We start from the raw sequence: 17,500 nt of genomic DNA, 5'->3' as shown, positions 1-17,500 counted from the left end.
TGTGTGTGTATGTTTCAGTGGTGATACCCGCCACCCTTTCCCAGACACACACACACACACACACACACACACACACACACCTCCTCCTCCTCCTCATGGCTGGTTTTCTCAGCAATCAATATTCTGCAGTGGAGCTCCTCGGCCTGCACCCTGTTAATCCTTGCAGCGTTCCTGTGTGTGTGTGTGTGTGTGTGTGTGTGTGTGTGTGTGTGTGTGTGTGTGTGTGTGCTTGTCCCCCGGCCAGTTTGCCTCTTATCAATATCTTCACCTCTCTCTCTCTCTCTCTCTCAGTTCAGAAATGATCCTCTCCTCTTCCCTCCAGCCCTCATCGATCTCTGTGAGAGATGGATGCAATCAGAAATAAGACGTTGTTGTCGGGCTGAATACTGAGCAGCTGTCATGTGGACTGACTGGCACTTAGTGCCTTATTTTTTCCTGCTGTGTTATCAAGTGTGGGTCAGATTGATGTGTAAGGGTGTGTTTAAACATGGCTCCCGTCACATGGCTGTGTGTTCCAGCTCAGTGTAGCCCACTTCAGCCATTATATGTTGTGGCATGCTCAGACGCATTTCCGCTACCTCTCAGCAGGAGGTAACTGTGCTGACCTGCGATGATGATGATGATGGCCAAACAGTGACGCTCTCACCCACCTGAACCGGGCGGTGTTGTCACGGTAAACTGATTTTCACTGTGACAACTGATGTTCAACGTGTGTGGCCACGCAGATGACTCACCAGAAAGCTGTAATTTTGTGTTTTAGACTTGTGTGTGTGTGTGTGGATTCGAATCCACCGGTGTGCTGGAGGTTTTCTGTGTTTCAGTCCATGGACATGTAGCTTTGGTTAATTAGACAGCACGTAGGTGTGAGTGTTAGGAGTGGGCGATATGGAAAACAATCACATTATATATCATTTTTGTTGTGATATTTTAACATTTCTGGATTCAATTGAGAAATAATGTTGGATTAAATAAAAAATCCCTTTTGTTGATTTGCAGCATTGCCCACAGATCGATAGTAAAGAGATAAATAACATGTTATAAAGGGGATGACAAAATCTCTGACAGTAGAGTTCATTGTCTCACGGTGTGTGTGTGTGTGTGTGTGTCTTTATGTCCATGCATCCTATAAGTAACGTGGATGGATCAGTAGCTGGAATGAAGTCTGTTTCTGTGTTAAGGTTCTCTTAAAGGAATAGTTTGACATATTGTATAACAGGCTTAGTCGCATTCTGGTTGAGAGTTTGATGAGAGGATTGAAACCACTCACGTTTATCTGTCCCATAAAAGGCGGAAGCTCTACAAAAACCGAAGTGTAAAGACACCATGTCGCCGTTTTTCAGGGGGGTGATGGGCCGGACTATTTCTTGGGTGGGGGCAGTAACGTCCTGGAGTCTCCACCTGACTGTTTCCTGCTCAGAGCCAAGAAATAATCTATAATAATATGTGGATCTTGTTACCTTTGGACAGAGCTAAGATGTGCTAAGCTAAGCTAACCGGAGGTAGCTTCATAGTTAACGGACAGAAACAAGTTTAGAATCAATCCTCTCATCTAACTCTGCCAGAAAGCAAAATTTCCCCAAAACTTTTCCTTTCATTTAAAGTGATCCACGATGGTGGACCATGATGGCTGACGTGAGGCTGATTGTAGTGGTCCTCCTGGTGTTGACAATGATTGTAGTTATCCCTGTGACTTCAGATGTCCGCTACCTCTGTCGCTTCACAGCAGGGTTGCAGCTCCACACTGTGTGTGCATGAAATTGGTTTATTATCGAGGTCCACGGTGGAAACAAGACTGTTGCAACATGTTGTCTCTTAACCTCGGTGGATATATCAGCCACGCACTGACAGGATTCATGTCTATTTAAATCACTATAGATATGGATATCTTTGACTCTTCTTCACTAAGCTGCAGCGCATCGTCTTTATCCTGAGATATGTTGTTTATTCCTGATATAACTTTGGACAGAGGATAAAATAAATCTTTCTGATACCCCAAATTATGCTGCTGGGTACTTTAATCTATTATGGCCACTGAAATCATTCAAATAATCGCTCATATCCATAGTGATGCCGCACATCGTGATTAGGGTTCACATATGACATTGTTGTCATGACAGTTGTTTTAGCCATCGATGTAAATTCACACATTGATGTAAAACCACGTCTGTATTTCATAAATAAAATAGACATATTACATTGAGTCTAGGAGGAAGAGGGAAAATTCAGAATCGATTTTGAATCCTTTCAAATCAGACAATTCCCTCCATCTGTTGAATGACGACCAAGGAGTTTTCACCCGTGTTCTGTCACTGTCCCTTTTAGCTTCTTCTCAGTCATTAAGAATAACTAAAAATAAATAACCGATCTTCTCGCCGAGGGTCTCGTTTGCTTATGAAGGTCATATAGAGGCATCGGTTTCATAACCAGTTAAAACTCCTTATAGCTGCTTTAAGGAATCATAACTCCAGAGAATCGACATCATTATAATGGACATCCAATCTGGTTTCCATGGAAACCAACAAACATGATTGCAAGACAGGGAGGGGGAGGCAAAGAAAGGCGAAGAGAGGGAGTGGTTCTTCTGATGGGTGTAGAATAAAAACATCTAAGAGTGCTGCAGCGAGAGAGCTGGGAGGGTGGAGTTGGAAAAAGGCACTGGTGGGGGAGGAGTTGGGGAGGAGGGGGTGGCAGGCTGATGGTGGAGAGAGGAGAGGGCAGCAGTAGACAGGGATGGAGTTGGCAGGGTGAAGGGAGGGGGGGGGGCGAAGTAAAAGGAAATAAATGAGGAGGTGGGGTGGTGTGGGAGAGTGATGGGTGGGGGGAGGTAGGGAGGTGGAAGGATGCCAATTTGACAGCTAGGGGAGGCTTCAGGGTCCAGCTCTGCACCACCACTGCCTCTAAAACAAAGAGAACAAAGAGGCTGCTCCGAGTAAGAAGCACCAACCCCCCCAACTCCTTCATGTGAGGAACAAATGGCCACCTTAATTGATTTTCTTAATGATATTCATTTTACATGGCTGAGCTGAGGAGAGACTGTGATCAGACTGAGATTTTGAATACGAGAGTATCACAAAACAGTGTAGTGATCCGAATAGTGATGATGCACCTCTGTAATCTGACACGAGGAAGAGGAGTCAGAAATGATTGTCCTCTTTGTTCCCAGGTCAAGTTAACTCGAGTTGAGCGGCGAATGAAAACAGCCTGTACTGTATTTAATGGTAAATGCGTTTTATATTGTGCCTTTCATTCATCTATTCACGCCCACCGACGGCAGCGAGCTACGCTGCAAGGTGCTGCCCTACCACCAGTAGCAGGTACCTGTATCAGTGGACCACCGGCTCCACCTCCTGAGCCACAGCTGCCCCGGGCCAATCATCAGCTCGGTGCCTTATTACATTATTCTGTATTTAAAGCGTTTACACACGTACTCAATAGTCACGTTTTGCTGATTTGTTGCTGAACAGTGATTCTGTGCCGCTCTGGGCTTCTCTAGTAAAACATCAAATCCCAGTGTATAATTTGTGCAAAGAGGCTTCACGGCCCTCCAGTGGCTCCGTCTGCGGGGATGCAGGAGATGAAGGCGTGGGTGGAACAAGTGGGAGAGATTACTACTTCTAACACAAGAACATTTCACATAAGTTTGCGGCAGACCCCAGATTTCAGATAATGAAGTTATGCGACTTTACTAGCTAAGAGTGTTTGGGAGTGGATGAAGGCGAGATGGACGAAACATTGAGGAAGAGAGATGGTTTAGTTTTCTGGAAGGAAAAAAAATATGATGTAATTTTCTCCCCCGTGGATTTCCGTCTCTTTCTAATCATTGATTCAAAGTGACGCTCCTGGCCTCCCATTGTTTTCAGTGATGAAGTGTTCACGGCTTCAGAGAGAGGATGAATTAGAGAATGGAGGAGGTGATGGGGGAGGAGAGCAGAAAGAAGAAAGGGGGTGAACAAAAACAGAAGAGGAAAGGGGAAGATGGGAGTTTGGATAAGAGGAGAGAGAGAAGTAGGAGGAAGGAAGTGATCGGGGAGGAGGAGGAGGAGGAGATATGAGAGAGGAAGGCTGTGAATGGAAGAGAGGAGATGAGGGCAGAGAGAAAGAGATGTCTCTTTCCGTCTGTCCGGTGGCTAACCTGATTAGCTTAGCAATGCCATAGGACCAGATCCGGCTGTTCGGCTGTGGAAACACACACACACACACACACACACACACACACACACACACACACACACACAGAGTAATGTGCAGGCTTGTAATGCTCTGCTGTATGCTTTCACATACACACCAGTTGCAGCAAACACACACTGTGTAACACACTGCCGTCTGTTTGTAGACAACGTGGAGTAATGATTCCCAGCCGGGGGGGGGGGGGGGCGTGTAGTGACAAACGTCAGAGTGTGCATGGAAAGAGAAGAGTAACGTAGACACCTGAACGCCACGTGCAAGCAAATGGTGGTAATAGCTAAAAAGTTATGATACATGGTTGAAACCTCCGCGTTGTCGTGGTACGAATGGAAACTTGACCAAAGTTTAAACAGCATCACTATGTCTCGTCCTCTTTTATATAACGTGAGCTCGTCTGACGGGGCAGTGAACATCAGACATTAAAGGTTTGGAACTGCTGACGTAGAAAACAGATCGAACAGGAGGAGGAAAACCTTTAGTTTTAGTGTGAATATGTTTGAATCTGGACGCTCGGCTGCGACGAGGGAAGACTAGCAGCTTCAGACTGAATGATTTACATTACGATTCATCCTCGCTGTATTTATCTGCTACGTTTGTTCCTCCTCTACTTTCCTCCTGCTGCTGCTCCTCCTCCTCCTCCTCCTCCTCCTCTCCCTCTTCTTCCATTCTTCCTATTCCTCCGTCCAATCTCTTGGGTTCTTCTTCTGTTCTCCTTTTCTTGCCTCTCCGTCGACCAGAGCTGAAATGTCTCATCTTTGTCTCCTCCACCCGCTCGTTTCTCCACCGGCAGTTTTCTCCTTCTGCTGCGCCACATCTGCTCTGCCATTTTCCAAAGCTCACGTTCAGCCTCTCACCTCCTGCCTCCTCTTGATTATCCATAAATTGAGCTTCTCCTCCTGTTCTTCTTCCTCTACTCTCCTTGCAGCTCCTCCCCTGTTAACATTCACCATCTGCCCTCCTGGCCTGAGAGAAAAAGCCCTCGTTTGTAGGGGTTTGTCCCAAAATCACGACTATGGACGCTCCTCCTCCTCCTCCTCCTCCTCCTCATCCTCCTCCTCATGTCTTCTCAGTTTCTGTTCTCCAGACCTTCTCCTTTGTTATTGAAACATTAGCGGCTCCTCTCAACTCCACTCTGGTAAAAATAGACAATAGAGGAAAAAGGCTGTTAATTATTCATCCTGGGTGCACTTTACTGCTTTGCACCTCTCATAATCTTCACCACAGTCGTCGTCGTCATCATCATCACTGTCAGTCTGCGCGGTGTGTCCCCCTCAGCCGAGAGCCACAGACTCATTTAGGAGAAGAAAAACTCATTTTCATGAAGAGAGCTTTAAAAATGCTTTCAGATCTTACAGTAAAGAAAATCCTTTTATTACACTTTTTTAAAGTCAAAAGCTGTCAGCCATGTTGTCTTTTTGATGTATGTAACACAAAGGTACTACTACATTAACACGTGTAGTAGATACACATGAAAGAGGCTGTAATCGATATATTTAGCACAATGTATGAAATGTCAATGTGAAGACAATGTAGGTTAATCACTTGTAATGGTGAACGTACAGAGAATTATCGACTTTCTGAGCTTTATAATGAGTTTTATAGTGCTGCAAACATCAGACACGCTGCTGAAGAGCCAGATGTTTCCCGCCAGATATATCGGTGGAGACCAAAAACAGAGCTGACAGAGAGAGAGTATTGGACTCAAACACGACTCGGACCGCTTGTTCGCCATATCGACATAAAAGGTGATGATGTGTTAATGTTTCGGCTGCCCCCAAATGGACACAATAATCAGCGATTGCAGGTTTAAGATCATTAACAAAGTAGATTGAATAAAGAGCTTCTTTGCCACTTTTCATCACTGTTCACTGCATCACGCTGTGTGAGGAGTGCGTACATGAAGCACATGTGCATTCAGCATGTTCAGTAATTCATTCTGTAATGAATGCAGACGGAAGTGGACGGAGAGACGGAGCACAAATAAAAGTGTGTTATTGAGTTGATGTGATCGCTCTAAACCCTGTTTATGTGTTAATCTATCAGGCAGGAACGCTGCTGTTCATCTGTATGCAGATGAGGGCAGCTCATTACTGAAACACACACACACACACACACACACACACACACACACACACACACACAAAGACTTTTAGCTCTCCTCAGTTTGGCTGACTGGGGGAAAATGAGGAAGAGGAGTTTAGCAGTGTCAGGGGGGGAAACAGATGACCAATAAGATGGTGGAGTAACGCCTTATTGAACAGGTGATGTTGCACCACTAAATACTTCAGTTGTTATATTGATTTGAGTTGAGGAGGAAATTTGATATTTCCGGCCGGTGATATTCTATATTTTTTATTCTATATTTTTCTTATAATCAACAAATCTCATGAAAAGAAAAGAGCAAAACGAACAGTGTGTTAGTCCTTTATGACTTTATCCTGTTCGTGACTTTCAGCTCCAAGCACACTGGTTCCTACTGAAGACATACATCTGAAAACACCCCACAGATGATTTAATTTAATTTCCTAAAACAGCCGGAGGTTTCATCAAACGTTACTGAAACAGGGGGAAACAAGATAATTTGTTGGGGACTATTTTCAGCAGTGGATGAACCCACATGTGGTGCTCTGGTGAGTGTTTGGGGCAGCAGGACGGTGTGTGTGGGCCTGAGTCCAAATAAACCACAGTGTGTGTGTGTGTGTTCATGATGCAGGAACATGTCACCCAACAACAGTGGAGCTCTAAGGCACAGAGGAAGAAGATCCATCAGGCTGTGATACACAGACTCACTAGTCGGATCAATTCATTGATTGATTTGGGTTTTTTATGGGATTTGTTCACAATAATAATAATAATAATAATAAGCCTTGTCCTTTAACGTGGTGATGATAAAACATAACGACGGTTTTGTTCTTGAATTGTACTTTAACTTGTAATCAGGCAAACAAAAGAGTCTTAGTCGATATCAATGATCCATTTTGGCACATTTCACTGGGTGTAGATGATTGTTATATTTCATTCAGTTCCCAGCTCTTGTCATGTGACTTCCCCACTATGTTACAAGAGCAATTCAAGAAAAGCCTCCACGTTCAAAGAAATCACCTGCTGGAAACTGGTCACAGCTGCTCAGTTTCTCTTTCACGCACCAAAGAGGACGAGCGTCCTCGCGACTTCATCAGTGCTCATTCTACGAGAGTCTTTATGAGAAGTGAAATCAGACAGATTTACCATTAGATAGATCATCTGTTCTTCAGTTCTCCGGCAAAGAGATGTGAGCTAACCGGTCATTATTGCGTTGAGATTATATGGTAATTGAAAATGAGGTAATGCGGGCTGGTGATGATAGTAATTGAAAAGGAATTAAGAGTAGATTAAAATAAGGTCTCATTTGATCATTTGTCAGAGTTGATTCATGAGCCTGGCTGAGGTGAATTAACAGCCTCACAAAAGTCCCCGAGCTGATTAGCATGCCGAGCTGTAAGTTCACGGTTTTGAACAGTTTTGAAATCAAACGACCTGGAATGTGAGTCCTGGAAATCTCCAGTATTTCCATTCTTTTCCTCCTGGAGTTACATTTAGCTGTGAGGAAGTCTTGCTGCCTGGAGCGGCCATTGTTTCTTGGGCATGTTGGCTCTCTGAAGGTTGTTTCAGACAGAAATGGGAAACAGTGGGAGCTTTAATTATTGGTGGCCTGTAATTATTGGCTGATTCCACTGAAGAACTCTAATAGAACCTTTAGAACCTGCAGCTGAGAGCATCCCAACCCTCAGAGGGGAAGTAACAACATCACCAAAAAATGTTATTAGTTACTGGTTTCATTTATTTTATGAAGAGTTTACTCTATATTTATTTATGTTCAAATATTGTTTTCATTTTTAATATGTTAAGAATTATTGCTTTCTACCTCTTGAAGTTGAAGTTTGAAGTCTACCTCTGAAATCTGTCTAATATCCATTAGATTTCCTGACTTTGGAAAAGTGCTCTATGAATAAAACTATTATTATTATTATTATTATTATTATTAATCACACAAAGGGGATAAAGATGCTCACTTTATCAATCCAAACGCTGCCTTACTCACCTGAACAGACGCTGCATGAAGATGTGTGATCATGAGATTGTTTGTCTGTGAGGGATCCAACAGTTTCTGTAACACAGTCTTCTTCTTCTTCTTCATCTTCTTCTTCTTCTTCTGTCATTCGAAAGAACAAATGAGACACACTGGATGTCACAAAGCTCTAAAACATGAATTTTAAACCAGACTTTAAGACACAACTTCAGCGGTCTAACAGAAGCTTTGGGTCACTGTCTATCACCTGAAAATGAACGCTTTTAATGTACCACATGATGCTACACGGCTAGGTGGGTGACTCCACTGTGGAGTGAAGCCTTTCTAATTTGATGACACGGCTCTCTGGATAGCTTTGGTGTTTCCAGACCCACATGGATGCTACCAGGTATCGTCAGTGTGTGTCGTCGTACCGGCTGGCTGCAGGGAGGAGGCTAATCCAGAGTGACGAGCCCGGGGAAACTCCTCCTCTGAGAACCCTCTTTAATGGACAGATATGGGTCAGTGCTGCCACATGGACTCACTACAGGAGCCGCAGCAATAGTGTTGTACACACAACTATCTTTTTTTCTTTAAACGGAGACAAAGAGAAACTCAACATCCCGTTTTAGCTTGAACGCTCCTTCTGGCTGAGAGGACGTCAGCATTTATCTAAAAAGACTGCTTGATATCCAGTCCATAACCAGTCTGTGAAAGCTGTGAATGAGTCCGTCCTCTTCCACTGCACGTGGAGGCATGTGTTGACATCAGATGGACGTCTGTGCTCTTACAGCATGCGAGGAAAACACCAAAACTGCACTTTACCGAAGCTGTCACCAAATACTGCAAATAAGAATCTTTACCACCTGGTCAGGAGAAAAATGTCACTGTTGTTACTCTGCATACCGAGCCTTACTTTAAAAAAGCTTCTTATTTTAAAGCTGCATGTGTTCAGGAGAAAAGATTAGGCTTCCCCTACCCCACCCCCGAACCTCTCCGTGAAGCTAATGACCTCCCAGACCCCCCCCCTGCCCCCCCCATCCAAACTCTGCTCCCATGATCCCCAGCCCCAAAGCTACGTTAGTAGAGATGCAATAGTTGCCATTTTTGATCGTGATTTTCCATTTTCTTTCAAAAGTAGAAAGATGGAGAAAAGCAGGAAACGATGCTAAATATACAAATATACAGGTAAATATAAATAAATGGAGACTGTAACTGGAAGACAGTCTTTTCCATTAAACGTGCGCCTCTTTTCTTTGTCTCTGTTTCCGTTCCTTTCAGTCCGTTCCAGTTCTCCTGTTGCAGAGCAGCTCTCCTTATCGGCCGAGCATGTTTTCACCGTCACAGCTGTACTGTTGAATTATGCATGGTATTCCAGCTCAGAGTGAAGGGCGACTTGTATGTAAAATAAGCGGAAAATGTGACCCGGGAATTCTCTTGTTGTGATTGTCGTGCCGCCGGGCTGCTGCTCTCAGGAATGAAAAGAGCGGTTTGCTGCGTCTTAGCTTCAGTGTCATTGAGGTCTTTGCTCATTCATTAATCTTTTCATTGTTTGCAAGTGTTTGTGTGTGTGCATGTGTGTGTAATAAAAGGCAGTTGCAGCACTCAGGACCTCATTACTGAAAGTGCAGGTCTCCTTAGATGCTGATAACAGCTATAGAGGTGTGTGTGTGTGTGTGTGTGTGTCTGAGATTGAAATGCTGCAGAGAGTTTGAAAAAAAAAGGACAATCTGTGAAGACTGGGATTCATTTTATTGGTTTGTTCTGACTGCTCTTCTAGGAATTCTGCCAATATTGGAGGATTCTGTGCCTCATCATTTACATCCAGTGATGTGGAAAGTGTGTGGAGGTCGGGACGGTTGCATTAGTCTTTTTATTAACGGTGTCTTCACCCTGACCAGACCTTAACCATCACTGGCTGTAATTGTATTCTTTCCCTAATGTTGGCATTGCAAGTAAAAACTCAAAACAAACAAAAATAAACACCACGAAACATAATGCAGGTTTTGCCAAATTGTCCAATATTCATGTTCCTGTTGCTTCGGACCCTAAAAGTCCATTTTTGGCTCATTTGAATTTTACACATTTTTACCGCCAGTGTTTCAATCTGTCCGTGTTTCTTGGCCACAAACAGCCAATATAACAACTGTACAGATGTTCACATTATTATTTGTGTGACAGCTCGGCCTCAGACTTATCTCTGAACTTGGCAGGAACATTCATGGACTCAGGTTCCTGCAGCTCCAGATGAGCGCAGATGTTTGGCTAAAGTTGAAGCACTTTTAAATCTCCACCTCAGTTACTTATCTCTTCTCTCTAAGATTGACTTCATGTTCAGCTGAACACATCTTTATAACTGAGGTCTACCGCTCTCACATTTTCACACAGAGACCGAGCTGCTCTGCTTCTGTCAGTCACTGGCTGATCTAACAGTGTGAAAATCTACTAAACCTAAGTCATGAAAGCTTTTCACTTTCTGATGTAAACACTCAGCTTTTTGTTGCTCCTGACTGGCAAAACGAAAGTCTTGTTTCCCTTCGGGAGCATTGCGTTTTTCATTTCCGACAGCGTAAGAAAAGTCTGTGAGGTGGAAGGAAGACAGCTCAGAGTTTGGAGGGAAAACATCTCAGAGTGATGTTCCTGCCCCAGCGAGGCCTGCAGGTGCTGCGCGCCCAGCAGCAGTCGGCATGTTGTGTTTGATTTGCCTGCCTACCGTTTCTCTGCCTCGTGTTCCTTGTTTCCTCTGATGTTTGGGTTAAACCGGCGGAGCAGCTGTCATGGCTGCTCCCGTGGATGCCGACACTCACAAAGCGCTGAACAGAGAGATTAAAGATGGCTTTAAACTGTATCATTCATGAGAAGGTGGCTAATCTGAGTTTAGGTGGATTTACGCGACGCCGCAAGCAGAGCAGGCAAATTTACAGACAACAGATCTTTTCTCAGTCTGTTGTTGATTTAGTCTTTCCTTCCTTTTCTCCGAGTTCTTCTTCGGGTGTACACTCGTTCAGATGTTCGTTTTTCTTAGAGTCGATGATGCTGCTCGAGATAGAGGATCTATCACGCTGCTGTTTCACTCACAGATTGCCGACACCTCCGTTAGAAACATCTTTAACACTTCATCTACAAATGGTGTCAACATGTGCATTCAAGTACACTTGCAGTGTAGAAATCATTACATTACACATCATAGGCGATTGAGGTGCTGCATGAACAACTCTTAACATTTCTAGCGTGTGCTCTCTGGTGTCGCTCTCCTTCTCTTTTAGCTAAATAACTCACCACGTTGTTTCCTCATCGAGTTGTTCTGGTGATTAAAGATCATTTGACTGATGAACAGGGAGCATTTCTCTGTGGATCAATTGCGAGCTAAATGCCTGAACTATAAAATGCTCCTTTGACCGTATAATCCTGTGTGTCGATCTATAGAAATTGAGCTCGTCTGAAACCACACTTAATGCAGTTTGATTGACGTGTTGACGTAAATGTAAAAAAGTGAATTCAGATGTTCCTGTTTGTCTCTCCTGGTCAGGATGACAGTTCACTGAGCAGCGAGGAGGAGGCCGAGATGAGCGAGCCCACATGGCTAGCGGCTGATCTGGGAGCAGCGTCTGACCTGAGCCCGCCGAGCCGAGGAGAGAGGATGCGCCACAGTCCCCAGAACACGCACAGCAAGGAGGACGACGGTAAGGACCGGGAAGCTGCATCTGATCTCAGTTCATATTTCCGCTGTTGTTCTGGAGATTAGAACGAGCTGCGAGAGCCTGAAGGTCACAGAAAGCAACATCAACATCTATGGCCTTGATTTTTGTATAGTTGTTTTCAAGTCGTGAGGTCATGACCAAGAAGATCATTGGCTTCATTTAGACTGAATGAATGTTCCACATTGTGTGGTGGCAGATTTGAAAAGGGGGGCACCATAAAGACTTGATCTGGCAGTATCGTGCTTTAATTACACTCTCCAGTTACTGTGTTTGTGTTCGAGCGACGACGTGTTCGTCCAGGTGACTTCTTTAGTTAGCTGTTTCTTTTGTTAGTGATGACGGAGAGCAGAAGGCTTTCAGTGGAGATGGCTTTACTAAATGTGTGTTCCTGAAAACTTCCTTAATGTTGTATTTACTACCAACAATCTCACCGGCGTCAGAAAACACAAGCAGACCAATCCCAGTTCTTTAAATATCCCACATGATGTCTGTGTGTAAGTTATAGATAATCATATCCAGGTATCGCTGTTAACTGTAACATTGAATGCTTACACTTTTAATAACAAAATGAAAACAAAGAAACTGTGAGTGACAGTTAACGCTCTCTCATGAGAGCTGTCGTATCTGTCTGCTTTCACTCTCCTTCTCTCTGTTGCTGTTCCTCCGGCATTCCTGGAATATCACTGTCCTCCAGGACTCACACATACAAGCAGCTGATTGTACCAGAAGGGCTTCAGATGGTCATGTTATGGAAGCCCTCCGGCTGGAGGTGGTCTTGGAGGGTCAGGATGGAGACCCCTTTGTTACCTCTCTCTACCACCTTGTGTCCCTTTGTTTCTCTCTCCTCCCACCTTGCTTGCTTCTTTGTACCTGCCTGTCACTCTCCTCCCTGTCTTTCTGACCCCCCCCCCCCCCTTTTACTTTCTCTCTCTCTGCTTCATGCTGCCTGTCACACCTCTCTGCTCTCTCTCTCTGCACTGAAAGGCTTCCTGCGGTGAGGAGCGCTCACTTTGAAGACAGCAGTATTGTTTCATAATACTGCATGCTGCAAGGATACAGCAATTACCTGCTCCTGTAACAAATGGGCTGTGTGTGTGTGTGTGTGTGTGTGTGTGTGTGTGTGTGTGTGTGTGAGACCTTGCCCATGCATATTTGAATGGTTCTGTGATGCACTGTACAAAATACTGAACGGCTGTGTGTTTCTGCTGCTCCTTTAAGCTGTTACTGAGGAAAGACAATAGTGCAGCAGTGTAGTGAAACAAGCCCAGGTGTGTGTGTGTGTTGATGTGAGTGGGGTTGACGGTTGAGTGCCAGGCGGGAGTAAGTGCCCCAACCGATCTCCATCAACATCTTTGTTTCTCTGCTGCGCCTCCATTGTTCTGCTGGATGAGGAGGAATGAAGGGACGAGTAAAGGGAAAGAGTTGGAGGGGGAAAAGGAAAATCCGCCGTCGGGTTGAAGTGGAAGTGAAGCGCTGCACGTTTAATGTTGTGGTGTTGTTTGTTTCACACATTTCAAAGATATATATGGAAGTCAAACAGAGTGAACGGAGAAGTTGGAACCAAAGAATATTTCGGCATTTCAAAATGAATGAATGAATATTTTCAAATATTCCTACAATGTAAAGACATACTTGACCGTCCTCAGCGAGTGGACACATCATTACGGCGTCATCAGCCTTTGCCACCTGTTTGCTGCGTTCATGTCAAATCACACAGATCATAAATATCAGCGGTCGAGTCACATCAGTCTTCACAAGAACAACAACAGCGTTTGTCATTCAGATCCCAGAAATGATGCATGTTAATCTTTTACCTGACGAGGAGCTCCAGCGGCCGTTTGACTCATGACAGACGTTTGAAGAAAAGGTGGAAGATGATGATGATGATGATGTTGTCATCGTGCTGTAAAAACCTCATTAGTCTTTGTGGCTAAACCCAAACTGCAACCATAGCAGTTGGCCATTCAGAAAACAAGACAAGACGAGGACAAACAACATATGCTGTTGTTTAGTTTGGAGATCTGGGAAACTGATATGATTTCTCCCATTTGGCAAAAAGAACCACAGCGTCCAAAAACTGGTGCCAAAATATCTGCAAGGCCGTCGTTCAAAGAGAAATCAATGCAACTATTTAAAGAGGTAAAAGAGGCTGAAAGAAAGAAACTGGCATGAGATGAGATGGTTGGAGAGAATGACTTGTTGGGAAGGTGGAGGGACGGAGGAGGCCAGCTGGAGGGAGTGAGCTGTGGCTGCAGTAGATGGCAGAGTGTATAAGGCCTTGTCATTAAAAGGTCACTCTGGTCCCTACACCTCATATAGAAGCCAGATGAGGGTTGTAGGCGTCCAAATGCCACAACACTCAGAGGAGCTGAGAGGTAGAGTTGAAGTGCCTTTCCTGCTCAATTAGACTCCAGTCCAAGGAGACCGGCAGGCAGCACAGCCTCCTCGTTTTCCTCTAATGTACAGGAGTGTTGCTAATGTATGAAACACTTGGGTTGGGTCGCCTGGCCAGATACATGGATCTCTAGGAAATGAGGACATGGTTAGGGTCTTCTCAGGGGTCTTGAAAACTGAAATGTGTTTGTGGAAAAATAAAACGAGGCCATACCTGTTTTGTTTTGTTTTGTTTTTTTTATTTGAAAATGAAAAGATGTCCTTGAAAGTAATCACACCCCGAGGATATTTGTAGGTGATCGCTCTCCTTTTAGATTAAAACGTGAGCTCATGTCATATCTGGTTCAAAACACAACAGTTCTGAAACATGACATTTTTTATATTTAGATTTTAAATGAGTGTGAGAACCCCTCGTGTTCATTTCAGTAGTGCTTTGCAATTACCACAGCCAAGTTTCCTCCTCTCCTTCAGCTCTGAAAAGGTGTGTGAGAGCAGCGCCGGTCGGGACTTCCACTGTTGCTATGAGACTTTATAAAACCTGTTTGAAAGTGCAGCTCTTTAAAGTAAAAGCTGGAATATTTTTAACCTTTTATTACCGTGTTCTCCAGTGCTGAAAGAACGCTGAACTCTCAGCGCTGCGGGGAACTCGCAGCGGCAGCCTCTGACTGGGAGGAGGTGGTTTGAACATGCAGCCAAAGAGCTTGTGGTTGATAATATCAGGTGGGTGTTTTCCTAACCAGCAAGCTGTCAGGGCATTTAACTGGAGTGGGCAGCTCACTTCAGCAGAGCAGATGGTCGGCGCACACACGCCAATGTCCAGCTCAGAAGCAGCCAATAAATCACTTTTAAGAGCCTCTGACCGCCACCTCGCTTGCTCTTTTCTGTTCCACTCAACTTTACAGTGACAGCTGAAGTGAAAAGCTCTCACCGTGCGATGGTTCAGACTGGCAGCTTGAAAACGTGCAGCTCATGGCCGACTGATGAGTCCGGGACAAATTGGTGTTGAAAGTCGCATGAAAGAGAACAGGAACTTTCCAGGAAAAGCCAGGCTCGCCCCTCCAGCCTGGAAAACAGTTTAATAACATCTTTCAAGCTGCTTTGGATGCTTTAGTTTGTTTGTGATTATATCTTAATGGTCTACTGTGTGAAGACTAAACGTGGCTGGAGTGTCACATGGGAAAACACAGCTGGATGAATGTGTATGTTGCTGCCCCAAAGAATCAAACTATTCGAGAATGTTAGTGATTCAATGAGCGTCTCATCAGTAAGAAACCAGTTTGTGGTTTTTGTACCTGATTTTAAAGCTGGTGCTTTTATTTTTTTCTGCGACCCCCGTGGTCCCTGAGATCGGCCACACAATCCGTCATTGAAGCCTCGTGGGGAAAAGGATCGTTGTTTTCGTCATTCCTGAAAGCCTTTCCCCCGTGAAGATATGTGGTTTTCAACCGACAGCTGCAAAATGAAGTGCTAGTGGCAAACCAGTGCACTGCAGCAGGGCTAACCTTGACTGGAGCTGTCACTGTGGATTTATTCAGCTAATGCTATAGGATCCAACCTTGGACAGAGCTCATACTGGCCCGGCAGCGAGCTGGGTCACCAGACTCATTTCATGACACTATTCTTCAGCTTCCTGAGAGGGCTGCGTGTGCATGTGTGAGAAAGTGTGTGTGAGTGTGCACTCCACGCCCCTCCACATCACTTTGGCTCCAAGGGGCCGCGTTCTTCAGAAGTGGCCCCTCCACCGCCTCTCAATCCTGGCCAGCGAGCATCCTCTCATCAGCCCCCGAGGCTCCAGAGAGACATCCACAGTAGATCCCCTCTGTGCTACTGGACTACCCGTCTGCAGCAGAGCAGAGGGCCGGGCCTCCTCTGCTGGAGCCTCTTGTTCTGTAGAAATAAAGAGGGCTTGTCAGAAGATGGAGCTGACAGTACAGGTCCTCTCCACAGGGGATAAACTGAAGAGGGGGGGTGTAGAGGATGGAGAGAGGACGAGAGGGAGGACGAGGATGACGTCATCTAGGAAGGAGACAGAGGAGGAGGAGTGCATGGAAACAAGGAGAACAAAATGGCGGGTGATAGGCCAATATATTGATCTGCTGACACACCGAGCTTGACGTTGTCTGCGACGACTGATATTCCAGATGTTCCAGTCGAACTTGTTTCCCTCCTTCTTTCTAAGGGAGGAGTGATGAGGGGAGAGAGGAGGCGGTGGGTCAAACAGATTAGTGGACTGTCACCCTGACATGCCTGCATGCTTCTCGTCTCCTACGTCCTCCCTCCTCTCTGTCTCCCTTCGTCCGTCTCCATCCATCATTTAACAAGCGAGCTCTCAACACTGAGATTCACTGTGTTCTGAATGTGTGTTCAGACCAGATACAGGTCTTTAAAAATCCCTCATACAGAAACGTATTGTTCTTAAGCTTTAGGTACATTTCCTTCCATCTACTTCGGTTTCCTCCTCGTAGATGCAAATCATTATCTTGGTATTATTCAGAGTTCTTCAGTCTTCATTTGGCAGAATTGTGTCCCATTTACAATAAGCCGGATCATCTCTATTACAAAAAAAAAAAAAACCCTGAATAAAATATATGGGATCTAGTGGTATTATCTGGAATACTGAGACATGAACACAGCTAATCCCAGCTAAGACTTTAACCAGGATCGCAGATGTCCACACTGTGTGTGAATGAATGAATGAATGAATGCAGAAGAAAAGAACATTGGCACCTCATGTTTTATCTAATCCACATCCTTCATCAGGAGCAACAAAACCTACCTACCTACCTACGCACATGGGAGAAGTTTGCTTCTCTAACATGTGGTTAATTGCACTTTGGCTTAGGTTTAGGTACCAAAGTAGTAGTTCAATGTTGACTTATTATTTTAACCCAAACCATCATCTCTTCCTAAACCTGAGTGTGACTGAAAACTAAAAATAGTTTAAAAAAAACCTGACTTCCGAAGTGCTTTCAAAGCTTTGAAGGCAAACTTCTCCCATGAACGTAGCACACTGTCCTTTTCTCTGGGAGTATTTAACATTTGTGGGCGACGTTACAAATACTAAATATGTTTATTGAATATAAAGTACCTTTGTTTGTCAGCGTTCAGAGGAATCGAAACAACTGTGTGGTTATTGGTGTATATTAACAGTTTCTCTATTGATTTTTCAGAA

General features: G+C 44.6%; 1 protein-coding gene across 1 annotated transcript in view; it reads left to right on the top strand.

The window, feature by feature from the left end:
* The window catches only part of LOC139288441 (nucleolar protein 4-like), a 121,750-nt gene that overhangs the window by 57,312 nt on the left and 46,938 nt on the right, over nucleotides 1-17,500 (top strand). The window contains exon 5 of the mRNA XM_070909738.1: nucleotides 11,763-11,916. Within this exon, the coding sequence (XP_070765839.1) occupies nucleotides 11,763-11,916 (154 nt within the window). The remainder of the gene's footprint in view (nucleotides 1-11,762; nucleotides 11,917-17,500) is intronic.

This window comes from Enoplosus armatus, chromosome 8 (assembly GCF_043641665.1).
Source record: "Enoplosus armatus isolate fEnoArm2 chromosome 8, fEnoArm2.hap1, whole genome shotgun sequence".
In the NCBI taxonomy this organism is placed as follows: domain Eukaryota; kingdom Metazoa; phylum Chordata; class Actinopteri; order Centrarchiformes; family Enoplosidae; genus Enoplosus; species Enoplosus armatus.
This window is presented reverse-complemented; position numbering and strand designations above follow the sequence as displayed.